We start from the raw sequence: 16,505 nt of genomic DNA on the forward strand, positions 1-16,505 counted from the left end.
AAGTCCTGTTTGCTGTGAGAGAAGAAAAGAAACACAGAAAATAGTGAAATTTGAGAAGCTGCTCTCTGTGATGATTTTGGCAGTGAAAACCTGCCGTAGGAACAGTTAGCAAGTTTGTAGTTTCAGCTGTAGTATGGAGTTTGCAAAATGTTTATCGGCCTTCGTTTAATGCGGCTGAAAGATCTTTACGATCTTTTCTGTCCTGCGATTGTTTTGTCGAAGCGACTTCACACAATAAATGGCCTGTATGTATTTTTCTGTTCTATATGAACTCATTAATATGGATTTGAAAACAGCAACAAAGACTGGTGTGAGGCGACAGACAGCTTTTTTTTCTTCCTTTTACCGAGGACAGTGAAACGCTTTGATCGCTTTCTTTGTGACCTCAGAAGCCGTCCATGTTTATCGGGTCCACTCTGCAGGAGCTCGCTTCTCCATCCGATTTCCTTGAAGAGAAAAAAGTTTGAAGCCCACCTCTAATCCTTCTAATTAAATGAAAACACAGTGGGCTACACACAGTAAGACACCAGCCTTGCGCGCACACATACACACACACACACACACTTACAAAGCTGGGTGTCTGTGGGGAACTACACAGCATCCGGCTCTGGTGTGTGTCCTCATATGCAGTGCGATCACACAGTGGGTTGACATGCAACACGCTGCAGATCATGAGCATAAATAAGCAAGGGAATGCTTTACCTGAAAGGAAGAACATTAATTCAAAGGCATCACACCAGTACTGAGAAGAAATGTTGCCTCATTAGTGTTACCCCACTGCTTTTACTGAGCCGCAGAGATAGGCAGTCAGAGAGAGGGAGCGAGGCTGTGTGCCACTCTTACCACACAGACACCCAGTCTCCTGAGATCTCTTTGCCTCAGCGACTTAAAAAATGGTGCAGATTATTATGGATTCATCGGGGTGGCGATAGGTTGAAAACAGATGCCTGAACACCAGAGCACTTAGAGCCTCACTTCTTATAAGAAACATAATTCAGTGCGAGGAAATGCCCTTTCAAATGTCAACAATTTCCAGAAGGAAACATGGGAAATGTTCCACTTTTCTGCCTCTGAACGCAGCGCGTTGGGGATGAAAAGAAGTAGAGGTGAGGAGACAAGGACAGACATTATTTGGAGGACGCTTGGCCTGCCTGCTCTCATCCCGCCGTGATTGACAGATTGGTGCAACGGTTGCACTGGCACGGATGCCATCACACGCATTTCCCCTCGAAATCTGTCTATCAGCGCTGTCTAAGCAGAGCGACAGCCATGACATCTAATCACAGAGGAGCTGGCACCTCATAACTTCTACCTAATGTGCTGCAGGTACAGAGGAGAGACGGGGAGCACGGCACACACACACGCACACACACACACTACAGCGCTATTTATAGCCGCTTCAGAGGCCACCAGCAGGAAGTGGATCATACTGAAGGGTTAGGTGAGGTGTCACCACACTATATCACAGCGCTCTCTGTTTAGATATAGGTCCCGGTTGACAAGATTAAACACTGAGATGCCCCCAGAATCAGGGTGATTCATTTTTCTGGGTTACACTCTTGACAAAGTAACACAAAACGAGGGCAGACCACACCGCACATACAAGATGATAATGACTCATTTACATAATGTTGCTACAACATTATAATTACCTGGCAATTAAAGCAGCTCAAAAGCCTCATTATGGGCTGTCCTGGGGGCTGGTTGGACTGGGACGCATGCGGCGTGGCCCATTCAAGATGGAGTCCTGCTATCAACCCCGCCGCCTCTTTTTGGTCAAATTACTTTATCGTTTTTTTTCTTCTTTTTTTTAATATCTAACATGTACACAGTAACATTTATATTTTTAGTTCATCCACAATGCTTATCACTTTTTTTCTTTTCAGTTTTTTCCTTTTGTTCTTATAAGTATATCTCTAAATTTTACTTCATTAAATATAAACAGTAAAATTTTGTTCTTTTTTCTTTAGTGTATCCAAAACGTTCAGCACAATGACTGTTTATATAGATGGACGACGCGTTTCCATCTGCTTTCATTGTGTGAAAGTGATGCCAAAATAGCCCCCGTTATAGGCGCTGCCATCTTGCGACGGTGACGTCATTTGGAGCCTGCGCAGTAGAGAGCGGCGGGTGGCACCGCCGTATCCACTTCCGCTAACCACAACACACACTTAACTCACCGAAAAAACAGCAAGGATCCCACACACGGGCGTGTTTAACAGCAGAACAGCTTCTTGGTCTGAAGCAGACCTTCACAGATATGAAACTTCAATGACTGTAGTGATTGTTTTAGTTGCTTCTCCTCCACCGTTCGTCCTCTACTCTGCTTATCAGGAACAGATAAGCTGCAGGAGCCACATTTGTCAACAGAGCTGTCAATCATCCTTTTGACAGCATCAAATAACTAATTAAAAATAAACGTGTCAGAAAAATGAACACTTGGACATAAATCAGCATGATAAGAACTAACTTTAATGACAGAAACCATGTTTGACAAAAATTTATTTGGCCTGTATTTTGATTTTATAGTTTGACTCATGTCCCATCTGTTAACATGGAGGAGGCGGGCTTTATGACCTATACTGCAGCCAGTCAGCTGTTTTGGCTTCACTCTTAGGGAGCTGTCATGTCGTCCATCATTTTATACAGTCTACATAATTAAATGTAAGCAGTTACATTTTAATTTTTTTTTAACCCTTTATTGCTAGTGCATGAACACAGTACAAAGACATTATGAGAGGATATGACAAGAAAGGTAAAGATTCAACTTTATAAATCCCGAAGGAAATTACAGAGGCAGATAGCTCCAAAAATACATTACAATAATACAAAATACAAACAACTCAAATATCAGTGAAAATATAAAATATAAAGTGTTTGGGTTACTGCAAAAGAGACGGTGCCTAAAAGAAGTAATCTATAAAAGTAGGCAGGAAGTGATGGTGGCAGTTAAACTGACAGTAGTATTGACAGTTATTACGTAGTAAGAGTTCTATTGCACAAGATTATGAGTTATTAAGAAAACATTATATTGCACCTGATGCTGCACATGGTACTGATGGTACAAGGACGAGACATTACCCAATCCCAAAGCTACAGGCTATCTACTTCCAATCCCACCTGTTTATTTCATGCACGGGTATAGCCACGTTTCACTTAAAACAGCTGACTCTTAATTCGGCGTCTTCGTCCCATCTCCTGAGCCGAGAGCAGCGGAGAAACATCGCCCCGCAGTTCTAGATGAGCAGGCCCAGCAGTGTTTTAGCGGTGGGTCTGCGGGGGCTGTCCGGCTCTGTGGGTCTCTTATATAGCACGTGAGGTGGGCGGGCTGTGTTTTGCTTTCAGTCTATGATCGCAGTGAAGCTAAATGTTTCTCACCTTTGTCAGACTCTTGCGTGCATCGACAGCTAAAGCACGCTGAGCAACAATTGGCGACGGGTTCGACAGATCTAATTTAAAGGGGGGTTGAAAAATGTTCCCTTGTTTTTGTCAGTTGCTGAAAATAGTAAAATGATCATTGATATAGGGTGCTTAAATATAATCACCTGATTGCCGGGACTGTCTGATGATACGTTTATTATTACAAAGACAATTAGTGGGGTAGCAAAACCAGAACTTTGCTCCGTCTAATTGAATAATAGGGATGCATTTGCTCCACTTGCTCCACTGCTCAGGCACCTATGGACAGCTAACAAGACATATAACAATAGTGCAAAATTCCCCTCACCGATAAAGAAGCTTAATATGACAACAGATCACTAATATCCAACATGACCTTAAAGTAATAACAAGCAGAAGTAGTATTAGTAATACCAAAAATACAAACATACATGTGTGTGTGGAAATATCACAGCGAGAAATCAGATTCAAATCAAAGTAATTGAGCAGGACAGAGCATTAAGAGATGATGATGATATTAAATCAATGATAGGTCAGTGAAAGAGAGTAAAAAAAAAGAGGGAGAAGACGGAAAAGGAGAAGACAGATTCAAATAAAGAAACACATTTTACGAGTTATGCAGGCTCGGGTCTTTCAAATGTCTGTCCAAATCACTTTCAGCTGAAGCCGAATTGCCCCAGAAGCCTCATTATGTTGAATTATCGCACAATAAAGATAAAGTTTTGACTGACAGTTGGAAGTTTTAAAGGCGCAGAGATTTATTGTTTCGGGCTCCTGGACACTGTTGAAAATTTGTTTCCCATCGCGCGTGATTTGTCACTCACACTCTCCCCCCCCGTCCTGTGGGAATTGCTGACACATTGAAAATGCACAAAGGAGTCTAACAAGGACATGTGTCACACCTTACACCCTTATTACGGTCGGCAATGACAGGGGAGACAAGCAGTCACTTCAACATACTGTACGCTCTGTGCTGGAGCTCGCATTGCTCGCACTGAAGAAACTCCATCGCTGTGTGTAATGTCAATATAATAAAGAGACGGTATGTGGAATATAGAAATGTAGATACGGATGTGCCGAGGAGAGGATGGAGGTGTGTGTGTGTGTGTGAGGGTTGTTTTTGAATAGCAGACAATGAATGATGGAAGCTCTCCCAAGGGTGCAGGCCCCTGAGCACTGCTGCGGGGACTTGGGAACACGCCAGTCTCCCATGCCCTGTGAAATGCCAGTTTGGGTGGGCACCGTTCCGAACGGGTGCTCTCCTCCTCTCCAGGATACACCAGCGTGGGTCCTGGGGGAACGTCTCCAGGCTGTGGCTGCTCTGGAGCGCGGAGGCTGGCGGGAATCTCAATCAGGGACACGAGGGAGAGGAAACAAAGTCCACACACTCCCTCTGTTCCTCCATATTAATGTTCTGTCAGGGAAGAAATGGATGAAGAGAGAAAAATGGCTCATTATGTCGGGATCGTAGACACCTGTGGAAAAAAAGACGGACTGGATTGTATAAATGAGTCATTGTGATGCCTTTTGTGTTGCTCTTAATTGGTGGAAAATTACACAAATAGCATATGGAGGCTGAATTTAATGAATTTTAACACTCGTATTTAGAAAATATTTAGCTCCAAAATGTATATGTGTCTCAGCTTGCATCCTGTCTGCTCACAACCTGTCTGTTTTCTTCTCCCCCTGCTCTCTCCTCGCCTGCGCTGCAACAGGAGCTGCTGAAATCGTGACAGGTACTCTTTCTCTTTGCTACCTGCTGTTCATTTGGAAGTGCTCGCCTCTGTCTGTGTCTGCTGATTGGCTGTCCGCAGCAGTCTGTTCATCTGTGCATATTTACATGAATGGGTGGTTTTGTTGGTGTTTGTCTTCTTCAGGGAAGGAGGAGAGAGAGCGGTGCACTCGCAAGCGTGGATCCACTCTTTTTAATTTTTAATTCTCAAACCAATATTTTGCCACACTTGAAGGCAGATTTCAGTGTCTGTTCAGAGCAGTTGGTTGTGTCTTTTGTTTTTCTGTTGTTGATGTTTTATTTTTTAAGAGGTGCATTTTACCAATTTTAATTAAACCAACAGCAAAAATCAAACACAACTTATTATAACATTCTCACATAATTCCAACAAGATTATTCTGAGGCCATGCTGGCATCTCTGTGCTGTCAGCTAAATGCTAATATCAGCATGCTAACCTGCTCTGACTAAGAAATGCAAACACGCTAACGTTGAGCAGCTCTTTTACAGTAGTGTGTTAGCTAATATTTGCTAATTAGCATCAACTTAAGTGTGAGACAAATAAATACACGGACAGTCTTTCCAATAGTTGTCCACATCTTAGAGTCTACACCAAAGTGCTGCACAGACCACCTAAACACCGAGCATCGCTAAAGATTCATCTTCTCCTGAGATGATTATAAGACTAAGATATGCTCCAACATGTGCACCTGACATCACACACAGTCTTCCATAGGAACACGAATTGCGAGCGTGTGACTCTCTCCTCCTTTCTCTGATGGCTGGCTGCAAACTAACACCTCACTAGAGGAGGTGTGCTAACCCTTCAGTTCTGTATGTTCTTTTCTTTCTAACATGGTGTGAGGTTACTGTCAATTACTGACAGTTACTCTCTGGTTGTAGCTGGTGTTACTAACTTCTTTATACAAGAAAAAAAGTTAGTTTTTTCAATAAATGTCTCCCCCCAAAAAACTAAAACAACAGTGTCTGCATCCCAAGGACTTGTAACGGCTTGTGTCTCTTTTAATTCTTTATTAAACTTTATTAAAAGTGGAATTTGAAAGCACATGAAACATTGTGTTTCCTCTGATGTAATTGTGTAAAAAATTAATGAGGAGTAGTTAACAGTGTTGTGCATACTTGGGAAGCAGATGCCACATTCTTATTAAGGGTTTATAAGTTGCATTCAACGCCTTATAAACAATTTCTGTTGCTTTATAGATCCGTTAAAGGTCCATTTTTAGATGCCAGGCTTTAAAACTTCCTTTGGTTTGTGATTGGGATCAGTAATGATGCAATTATTTTATATTACCAAGTTGTTAATCTCGGATCCAATCGGCTACAGTCTGACGACGATATAGCCTCTGGGGACAACGGTGAACGTGCCGGGCGTGTAGCCGGGCATGTTGCTGGCGGTTAGCGATAAATGACTTCCTGTTAAGACTTCCTTTTCCGCATGCTGCTTTGTTACAGAAAAATAATCAGTTTTTCCTGTGATTTACTTTAATTAACGGGTCTTACCTTTTCCGAAATGTTAAAATCATGATGCAACTTTTTGACAGAAGCTTTGTCAGGTCTGTCCTCAAGAGGAGAAGAAAACTACTTTTAAAATGCTCGTTTGTTGAACGGCGGTCAGATCGATCATTTCTGATGCGTTCGAGGAAGTCAGGAAATTTGAATGCTGAACGGCGGCAAGGGAATTTATCCATCTTGATTTTAGATCTGGAGCAGATTGTTAGCTGTTAGCATGCAGATGTCTGTTTATAGAGATTAATAAGAAGCTGAATCATTGTCAGATGATAACGCCGTTTTACGTTCCACCTGATTTTGCTCTCCACTGTTTTTCCTCCAGCCTGCTGATACGTGATTGGTCAATATTACTCGGACTACAAGCGCACTACAAACGGAAACCAGAACACTTGCAATCTCTAAAATCCACGTCCCTGCCCAAATAGAGATTACCAAGTTGTTAATGAATGTATTTTGGTCCAGAACTCTGCAGCCCTTTTGTGCAAGGGAAATAAACATTTTAAACTGACCTATAAAGCTTTCAGTTCCCAAAAGGTTTGGCTTCTTCCAAAACTGTTGGCTGCAAGCGCCAATCATTTTTCCAAGACATGAAAAGTCGAATAGCAATTTGCTAGCTGTCTCATAAAGCACTTTATACAGGGTGCCCCATAAAGAAAGTCATACCTAGTCATTGCAGTAAATAACTTACCCTACAAAGGACAGAAAAGTTTCAGTTAATGCGAGATAAGAACATGTTTTCAAAGTTAGTTTACATCATTATACAAATGGTTACACTGAGACTCTGAGGGATCTCGTCTTTTTGGGAAAAAATGGTCAAATTAGGGAAATTTTTGAAACCTTCCCATGCAAAGGGTCTGGCAGAAATGGCAGCGTGCTAATTACGCCCCGACACAGCAGCCTTCTCGCTCGTGAACATCCTTAAAACAGCATTTCATCATGAGGATAAGGGTTTAATGACTGAGCGGGCTAAAGACACGCAGCAGTGAAAAGGCAGCATCAGAGACGGAGAGGGAGAAACTTTTTATTGTTAATGACTCTGTCTACAGTCCGGGTTGTTCCTTGAAAGGACACGACTGCTGCAGACAGCCGTGACTCACGGAAGAGGAGTTGGGGGGGCTGGCTGTCGTGTTTTTTCGCTGCCTCTTTCATGTCGTTTGATGTGAAAACAAGAGCGGAAAGTTCAAAGGGAGAGGCAGCTTGATTCAAAGGTGCCTGTCTCCGAACTTCTGCTGGAGGAGGAGAGCCGCTAATATTTCTTGATTTCGTCAACTTTTGTGAAAATCGGTCGACGGCTCGTGCTGTTTAGCATTTCGAGCGCGGCTGATGAGGCGGGCGTCCGCGCCAGGCTCTCGACGCCAGATTGTACGTCCCCTCGGAGAGCGCGCAGACTTTCTGAAGGTCTGTATTTCCTCCTGACTGTTTCATTCAGTATGTTGTGGTGCGGGAACAGGAGGGCAGCCATGTGTAGAGATACAGGCACTTTACTCTTCCAGACAGCTGCTGGAATGAGTGTGAATTTATCAGCCAGTCATCTGTGCCATGCCTCTGCCCACTCCCCCCTCCATCCCCACCCACCACCCAGAATTAATGACTGCCTCTCCTCATTTGCACCCAATCATGACCAGGATGCAGAGGCAATTGAAAATGTTTACTCCAATTGCAAAAACCCTCCATGTTCCACAAAGTGGCCTGTTTTCACTTTGATGGGATTGCTAATCACAGCGACGTTATTTATGTGTGTTTTGAATTGGAGATGAGCCTAGGCTGGGATATTGGAGGGGGACCAACCTTGCTTGGGGCTGCTAAACCTTATGGAGAATTTATCTATTGCGTTCCCTTTCTCTCAGTCCAACAGATTGGGAGCAGAATAACCTTGCTTTGAGGATGCTCCGTGTTGCTGTTTTGACTGCCAAATATTACTTTTACAGCGATGAAATAAAACAGACATCAAAAACACTTCACATTGCTTTTGCATCATCTTCTGCAGCACTTAGTGCATGCAAAGAGGAGCTGCAGACCACTTGATATCATTATAAACTTACACATTTCAGCTCTCCACTGATTCTAGATGACTCTCTACTCATTCCTTAAAGGAGCAGCTCGCCCCTGGAAAAAGCCGCTGTCAGTCAAAGCTGGTGTTCTCTGTAATCGATAGAAGCAATAATATTTGAAGTTGGCGCCATAGCTGTGGCGAAGTTGTACAAGCAGCTCGTGGTTTCGCCCATTCTACATTCCTACAACACCCAGCGTGCATTGCGCCCCTCCCTCTGAAAGGAACGGCCCAGCGAGAGACGCTGGAGTGAAATACCATCGTTTTGCTGCAGGCAACGGGTCAGAGCGGTACAGAATCCGAAATACATCGAGAATATATACCGGTGGATCGTCTAAAAAACTTCAGTCTGCAGTCTACATTTCAAACCTGGCGATTTTGAACGAGTCATGACATCGGAGGCGGGCGTCCTAGATTGAGGAAGTGTAGTTTACCGAGATCTCTGGCCTCTAGTCTGGCGGAGGTTTTCCAGGGCCCGTTGGAGAAGTGTATGGCGTCCTCCAAAGGCATAGAGCGAAACTGCATTTTTTTTCTACCATAATGGCATTAGCTCCCCATAATAGCATGATAGGACTGAGATTGAAAATCGGCGAACTGGCTCTTTAATTCATCCACTAATTCATTGGTTCCCAAACACAAGCCAGGTCTTGATGCTTCCAACAGTCTGGAAATTATTATTACACGACTTCCAGCCTATTATTTAAGCACATATTAAGCCCTACTGGCACAGCACTAGTATAACCTGGAGACCTCTAATAATTTACAGTAATTGCGGGGCACACTCTGTGATCTAAATCACTTGCAAATCTGCCATGTCTGGAATTTAAAGAGAAAAAACTATCCTCGAAATCTCCTGCTATTTTTTGCCAAATACAGAGGTCTTTGTCCGTTTAAGGCCTGGTCAAATCTGCACCTTTTGGTTTTCTCTGTACCTTTTTTGGGGGGGCTGAGCTCAGATTGATCAGATATTATGAGAAGGATGATGGAAGTGTGCAGTAAGAACGTCCTTCAACATGGCTCAATACTTATAATATGTTGTAACTTTTTAATAGTACAGTAAGGAAGTAGGGCTGCACGGTGGTGCAGTAGTTAGCGCTGTTGCCTCACATCTAGAAGGTTCCTAGTTCTAATCCCGGTTTGGACGTTTGCATGTTTCTTCCCGTGCATGCTAGGTCACCTTAGGGTGCTCCGGCTTCCTCCCATATAGTCCAAAGACATGCTGGTAGAAAATGCCCAGAGGTGTGAATGTGAGTGTGAATGGTTGTCTGTCTGCATGTGTCAGCCCTGTGATTGACTGGTGATCAGACCAGGGTGCACCCCGCCTCTCGCCCAATGACAGCTGGGATAGACGCCAGCGTTCAGGCAGACGGTAGACGGCAAACCGGATGTCATTTTAGTGGACGAAAGCAGGACGGTACAATGTGGTGAGGCTGGCAGAGATTGCCGGCAACGGTAGACGGCACTGCCATCCAGAGTTAGAAAAAGTTGAACTTTTTGCCGTCCTCCGCAACGGAATTTACAACCGGATGTTAGGTACCTCCCTCACACAACAAGAAAACATGGGCGATTTGGACAACGAGAAGCATTTTGGTACAACAACCCCCGGGGCTTTATGGCCAGCGTTCAAAATCCTACTGAGACATCACACGAAAAAGTGACGAAGATAAACAAGGGAATACACCAAGTGCAGTTCTCCTTTCACTGTCCATACTGGAAATGAATGAATGACTTAACGTTTTGAGGGAAATCTAACACTAATTTTATGTTTGCAATACAATATAAAGAGAAAGCTGCATTTATAGCTACAAACTGTCGTTCATTCAACATCACCATAGCAACATCTCGTCACGCGTGTTTCGTTTTGCCATCCTGCCGTTCCGTCGGAGTGTTTGTTTGCTTTTCCCGTGCCGTCCAAAAGGTGTTGTCCCTCTGCCGTCTACCGCCTGCCTGAATCCATGAGGTATAGATAATCGCTGGATGGATGTTAGGAAGTAAACAAACCATTTGTCAAGTTAAAAAACAGACTTTACTTGCACTGCGTCATGAAACACAGACGTGGTGGTTATGGGGGCTAATTTCAAAATCATATGACGTCCCCTGGTAGAAGTACTCCTGTTCAGATAGGCCTTTAGGCTATTTGTGCATTAATAACTAAGTGCTGTCTGTCTGTGTTTACGTCTGTCTTTTCTCATCCCTCGCTGATAAGCCCAAAAGAAGCGGATACTTATTATCAGAGCTGACCCAGACTGACTTCCATACTGAACTTACCCTAATGATTCATGTCTAATTCCAATGTACCGACTCAGGCAACATTTTACTCTAAATGTAACAGAGTGGAGAGTATAAGTCTGCCTTCCATTGTAAGGCAGGTTGGAGAGGACTCGAAAGCACACAACACAGAAGTCTCTTTGGAGAGTTTTTAATGACCAAAAGTCAAACAAACAGGGCAGAAGCAAAAACACTGGGCAGCGGGGTCAGATGTGCCAAAAGGTCAGGCAACAAGGCAGAAGTACAGGCCAGAGCTGGGCAGAATCTCTGTCGTCTAGAAAACAGGGCAAGAAGTCAGTCACAGGTCACAGAAACAGGGCTTGAATAAGTGTCTTGAGAGCTTGGCATGAACACAAGACAATCTGGCAAAGGCTCAAGGGAGACTGAGGCTGAAATAGGAAACCTGACTGGCTTGAATAATTAGTCTTTTTCATCCTCTCGTGTCTGTTTTGTATACTTGTAGCTAAAGTAGACCCAGCAGCTGATTAGCTTAGCTTAATATGTATCTAATTTGTTTTATTTATACAAAACTGAAGTGTAAAAAGGGAACAGCTCGGCCGAGGAAGCGTCTGAACACATTGCTGTGCTGTGTGCAGGCTACCCTTATATTTCACAGACTTATATGAAAGTGGTGCACGTCTACAAGACTTGTTGAACTTTTGTTTTGACTACAGTTGTCCCCTAATCTTAAGCATTATCTAAAATGAAGTGCACAGATTTTGACCAAGGACAGAGAAACATTGGTAGTTTTGCAGAAACTTCCAGTATCAGTGTTCTTGTGTCCAGAGACCATCATCGCCAATTAGCCAACTGGGTCTGTGCGTGCTGTGTTCCTTACTGTGATAACTCACAAGAACAAATCAGTTTGAGAGAGAATTAGCGTGGGGGAGGCAAACCAAAGACCAAATGTGTGTGTTAAAGTGATAATCTTGAAGATTTTCATTTAAATAAATGACTGTTAAGTCACTATCTATCGCCGAATGAGGTAACACAATGGTGATTGAGCCTATGGCCCACTGATGAAAGCATTTGCATTTGCAGTATTACAGACTGGGTGTCTGCGGCGACTTTAGCGGAAAAAATCACAAGCGGCGCCCAGTTAGTGACGCACTTTCCATCAGCCAGCAGTGGTTGGTCTGCCAGAGAGGGTAGGCGGAGCTAAGCGGCTGCTTTTCTGGTCTCTGCAAGTGTTGCGGGTAAACAGTAATCTACTATGGCTGAACAAACAAAGAAAAGATGGATGACTACAGATACAACTTCAAAAATAAGTGAAAATCCAAAGAAAAAGAAACAAACTCGACGTTCAGATGAAGGCAAACAGTCTAAAAAGGAAAGCGACCGTCAGCGAGGAAAATCAAGAGTTACAACCGGAGCCAACCGTGGACGTCACACATGCGACACTGTGTGGATATCTGGGAAGCGTGCTCCTGCAATTACCGTTTATCGCCATTAGGTGCCGCCAAAGAGAACGAAACTTAGATCTTCAAGATTATCACTTAAAAGTACCTAAATGTTTGACAATGTGCACCAGTGGCCCACTTCTCTATCTGCTTGTCCCTAACTACACTGTTAATATGATATCCCTATGCATATTTAATACTATTTATATACTGAATCGTCCAAACACTCATTCACTGTTGGCCTTTCTGCCCTGGTGGCTGTTAGGATTAATTACCCGCATGCTAAAAAGTGAACTAACATAAACCATCACTGTCACTGTTCTTTTTAATTTGGTTCATGTTTGTGTCCTTAATTTAAATGATATCAACACATTAAGTATTACCTGTATTTAAAGCCCTCTGTGTAACCTGTAGTGGGCTCTGGTGTGTACTTTGTGGACATAGTCTGCGTCTCATTTTACCTGCCTTTGTCCTGACGGGGCCCTGGCAGCAGAGGAATGAAACGAGTAGCTCATTGCATCAGACAGGTCTGAGGAGCTTTTCTCCACAGGAGGTTAATTTCTCATTGCTCGCCGCATTCACAGAGTTCATTTTGAATCATGTTAGTTTGGCTGTCTATTCCCATTATCACTATCTGAAAATGCAGGTGTTTTTTTCCCCTCCACTTTGTAAATGTCAGAATGCAACGGAGGTGTCTGACAACTCGGGCATGCAAATGTGCTTTTGATGTTTTCTCTGGGCTGCGGCTGAGAGTGCTGTTCCTCCGCTGGAGTGAATCTGAGGCATTAAAACGTTATTCTCCGCTCTCCTTATGCTTTTTCGGCTCCTGTCGGATAAATATAGCACAAGGTGACTTTTGATTCTCTTCCTCTTTCTCTAAGCAGACGAAGAAGGAGGTGGGGGCGGAGAAACAAAGCCAGGCTTTTTGCGTGGGGGGGTTTTGATGTGAGGTGTAAGTTACACGGTCTGGGGCCTGTCTGTGGCAACAATGGCTGCATGTGTACAGAGAGTGACTCAGATGCTTACAGCACTTTTATTCCTCGAGATACAGAGCCGAACAGCTGAGCACACGGAGCGCACGATGGTCACATGGATCCTCAGATGGAGGGCTCTGATAAAGCTCCGCCATAAACAGCATCCAGCTCTGTTCTCTCTCTCTGTTTGACTCCCCCTCTCTTCCTCCCTTCCTCCTCCTCCTCCCTCCCCGCCGGTATCTACTACTTGCCACTTTCTTACACTCTTTCTTTGTCTCTTTTTCTCCTCTCTCCCTACCTTCGTGGGCAGCCGAGCTTACAGCCCATCTGGCACTGACTCACAGGGCCCACTCTGATCTGGGGGAGATCAATAGTGACAAACATTGCACATGGCTCTTATATTAAACGGATTAGACATGGCTGCAAACAGGCAAACTACACTGTGTATGTGTTCACATGCAGTCCCTCTTGTAAGAAGTCTAAATATTTGATAAGCTGGAAATATCCAGATAGGACGGCCTGTCTCCCTCCTGAAATCTCATTTGTCACGTCTGTGTTTGTCTGTGTCGTGAAGTCGATGGTCAGAACCTGGCGACGGACAACGTGTCGGTGATCGAGGGGGAAATGGCGACCATCAGCTGCAGAGTGAAGAACAACGACGACTCGGTCATCCAGCTGCTCAACCCCAACAGACAGACCATCTACTTCAGAGACGTGAGACGTAAGTCAACAAGCCCCACACACAAAGTTCCTCTTAAATCTCTTCAGGTTAACATTAAACAAGATGCCTAGGAAAATGGAGAGAAATTTCCGCCACCAAGTGATTACTTGTATGACTGCTTCTGATTTTTTCTGCTGCTCCCACACAAAGAAAGTCCTTGAGAAGTCCCGTTTTGTACTCGTGGACCTTGTTCCTATCAGTTCCATAATAATCGGTTTAATCAAATCTTTTGGGACACGGAGAAATTAAATGTAATTGAACGAGGTTTTTAAATGATGGTGAATTCATTACCCAGACTGTGTCTTGTAAACATCTGTTTGACCTTGTGGAGCCATTCTATCACTTACAGTTATACTTTCTGTTGTGCTTTAGGGACGTCACTTTCCCCCCCCAAAAACTCAAAGGTATAATAAGTAGGTGTTTGTCTTTGCATTTTGTCAACAACACATTCAAACTGGGCCCTCCTCCTGGGCTCTTCGTCACCAGAAGCTCACTCTCACTCTGAGAACACGCCCACCCCGCCGAGCTAACATCAACAGCATCACGATTACCTTTGCGCTAGCATGCTAACCGCCGCTTAGCTTGTCCTACCCGGTTTGAGGCTCCTATCTGTCCAACAGAAAGAAGGCCAACTCTGCATCGCTCTTTCGCCATGTTCGCCGGTCTGAATGGGGCCCAGTTGCTAATCTGAACCACTCCCACACTCGCTGTGATTGACTCAGGGAACCACAACAGCACCCCTCCTGAAAACGTCCCTTGCAAAGCAAAACAATAGAATAGATGCAGAGGGAAGGGTCTCACACACACTCACCAACACACATGTATAGAGGCCCATAAGTGATGATTTTCTCTACGTCCACCTGCTTTTTGCCTCAGCACATTAATACATTTAGCCAACCATATCGGGTTGGACTGTGTTCTGTTTATTCACGCTGTCTCTGCAGGATATTCCCTCGTGTACCTTTAAGTGATTACAGAGACAAATTAACCCTCCTGTCGTGTTCGTTTCTCCCCCCTTACTCTGGCGTTCCCAGTCAGACTTGACCGGTCTGTTCGTACATTAACACAAAGACCATTAAAGATCGCCAACATTTAATTAACACCTTTTTAAGCTGTAAACAGCGTCTCAGACTGGTGGTAAACATGATTAACAGCAGTGAATATACAAAGAATAGACATTGAAAATGTATTCCAAAATCCATCCATGTTGTCTTCCATTTCTGAGACGTCCTCCTCTACCTCGGGCTCAACTTTAATCTCCTCTTCACCTGGTTCAAAAATTCGGTCCAGTTGTTCCGTCTGAAATGTGTGGTTCATGTGCGGGGATGTGTGGGTGTGTATGGGTGTCATCTAATGAATGAACATAATCTAGTGTTACCCATTCATTTCCTATGGTGGTCATTTTTGACAGGGAACATCACAGGTGTTACAAAGTTGAGTAAACCACTCAAATATGAATGAAAATGGTGATCATCAATTTAATACGTTCAAATGCCTCATGTGGAGGATATCATGCGGCCTTGAGGCAATCAAATGTAAAACACAATATTTATGACTGATGAAAGTTGTTAATAGTTTTGAATTTTACCTGACAACAGAATGAGTATTAATTGTATAAATGGCAGCTTAAATTTCAAAATAAAATGCATCTTCGAGAAAAAAAATTTTTTCTTCAATTTTGAATTTGTGGCCGAAGTTATTTAAGTTTCTCTTGAAGGTAGAGGATCAAATGAAATGCAACCTTACTGTGATTCAAAGTACGGATTTCTCTGGGTTCAAAACCCGGAAAAATACATACATACATACAGTACATACAGGGCACAACAAAATACACTCACTCACTTCATTAGGCACACCTGAAAAATCTAATGTAATCCAATACACCAGCTCAGCCATAAGATTTGCTTTTATGTTGCCTGTCATGTACAGGCTTTTTCCTAAGCGGTCATAGACGTGTTAATTCAATGATATTTCAGCGTCAGGTCATAATTGGTGGTGGGGCTGTACTGAGCTGCGTTATATTCAGAGGTGTTTCCCTCTGGTCCCCTCACGTATGTAAATAGGGAGGACAAACAATTAGAGACACATCTCAATATAATGTAGTTGGTAACACTTTCTTTGAAGGGGTGTGCATAAGACTGACATGACACCTGCTATGAACATGAATGAGTCAGAATGTCAACTTTGCATAAAAAATGACATACTTGACCGAATGACTCTTAATGACAACAGTCATGAACATTCATAAGGACTCATTCATGTTCATGACAGGTGTCATGTCAGTCTTATGCACACCCCTTCAAAGAAAGTGTTACCATTTAGTTCAGAACAACACCACCTTTAACTACGGCCTCATAATAAACACCACTGAATTGAAACACTTCAGACTCTCTACAAAACAAAAGTCAACAAAAACTAAACTTCATAAAAGCA

General features: G+C 43.4%; 1 protein-coding gene across 1 annotated transcript in view; it reads left to right on the plus strand.

Annotated features, from left to right (window-relative positions):
* LOC138597132 (cell adhesion molecule 1-like) overlaps positions 1 to 16,505 on the plus strand; it is a 175,155-nt gene that overhangs the window by 113,894 nt on the left and 44,756 nt on the right. The window contains exons 2-3 of the mRNA XM_069668680.1: positions 5,115 to 5,135; positions 13,926 to 14,072. Coding sequence (XP_069524781.1) covers positions 5,115 to 5,135; positions 13,926 to 14,072 — 168 coding nt within the window. The remainder of the gene's footprint in view (positions 1 to 5,114; positions 5,136 to 13,925; positions 14,073 to 16,505) is intronic.

The sequence above is a fragment of the Semicossyphus pulcher genome, unplaced genomic scaffold, assembly GCF_022749685.1.
Source record: "Semicossyphus pulcher isolate SPU_LCO1_2020_fin unplaced genomic scaffold, fSemPul1.0.p SCAF_19, whole genome shotgun sequence".
In the NCBI taxonomy this organism is placed as follows: Eukaryota; Metazoa; Chordata; class Actinopteri; order Labriformes; family Labridae; genus Semicossyphus; species Semicossyphus pulcher.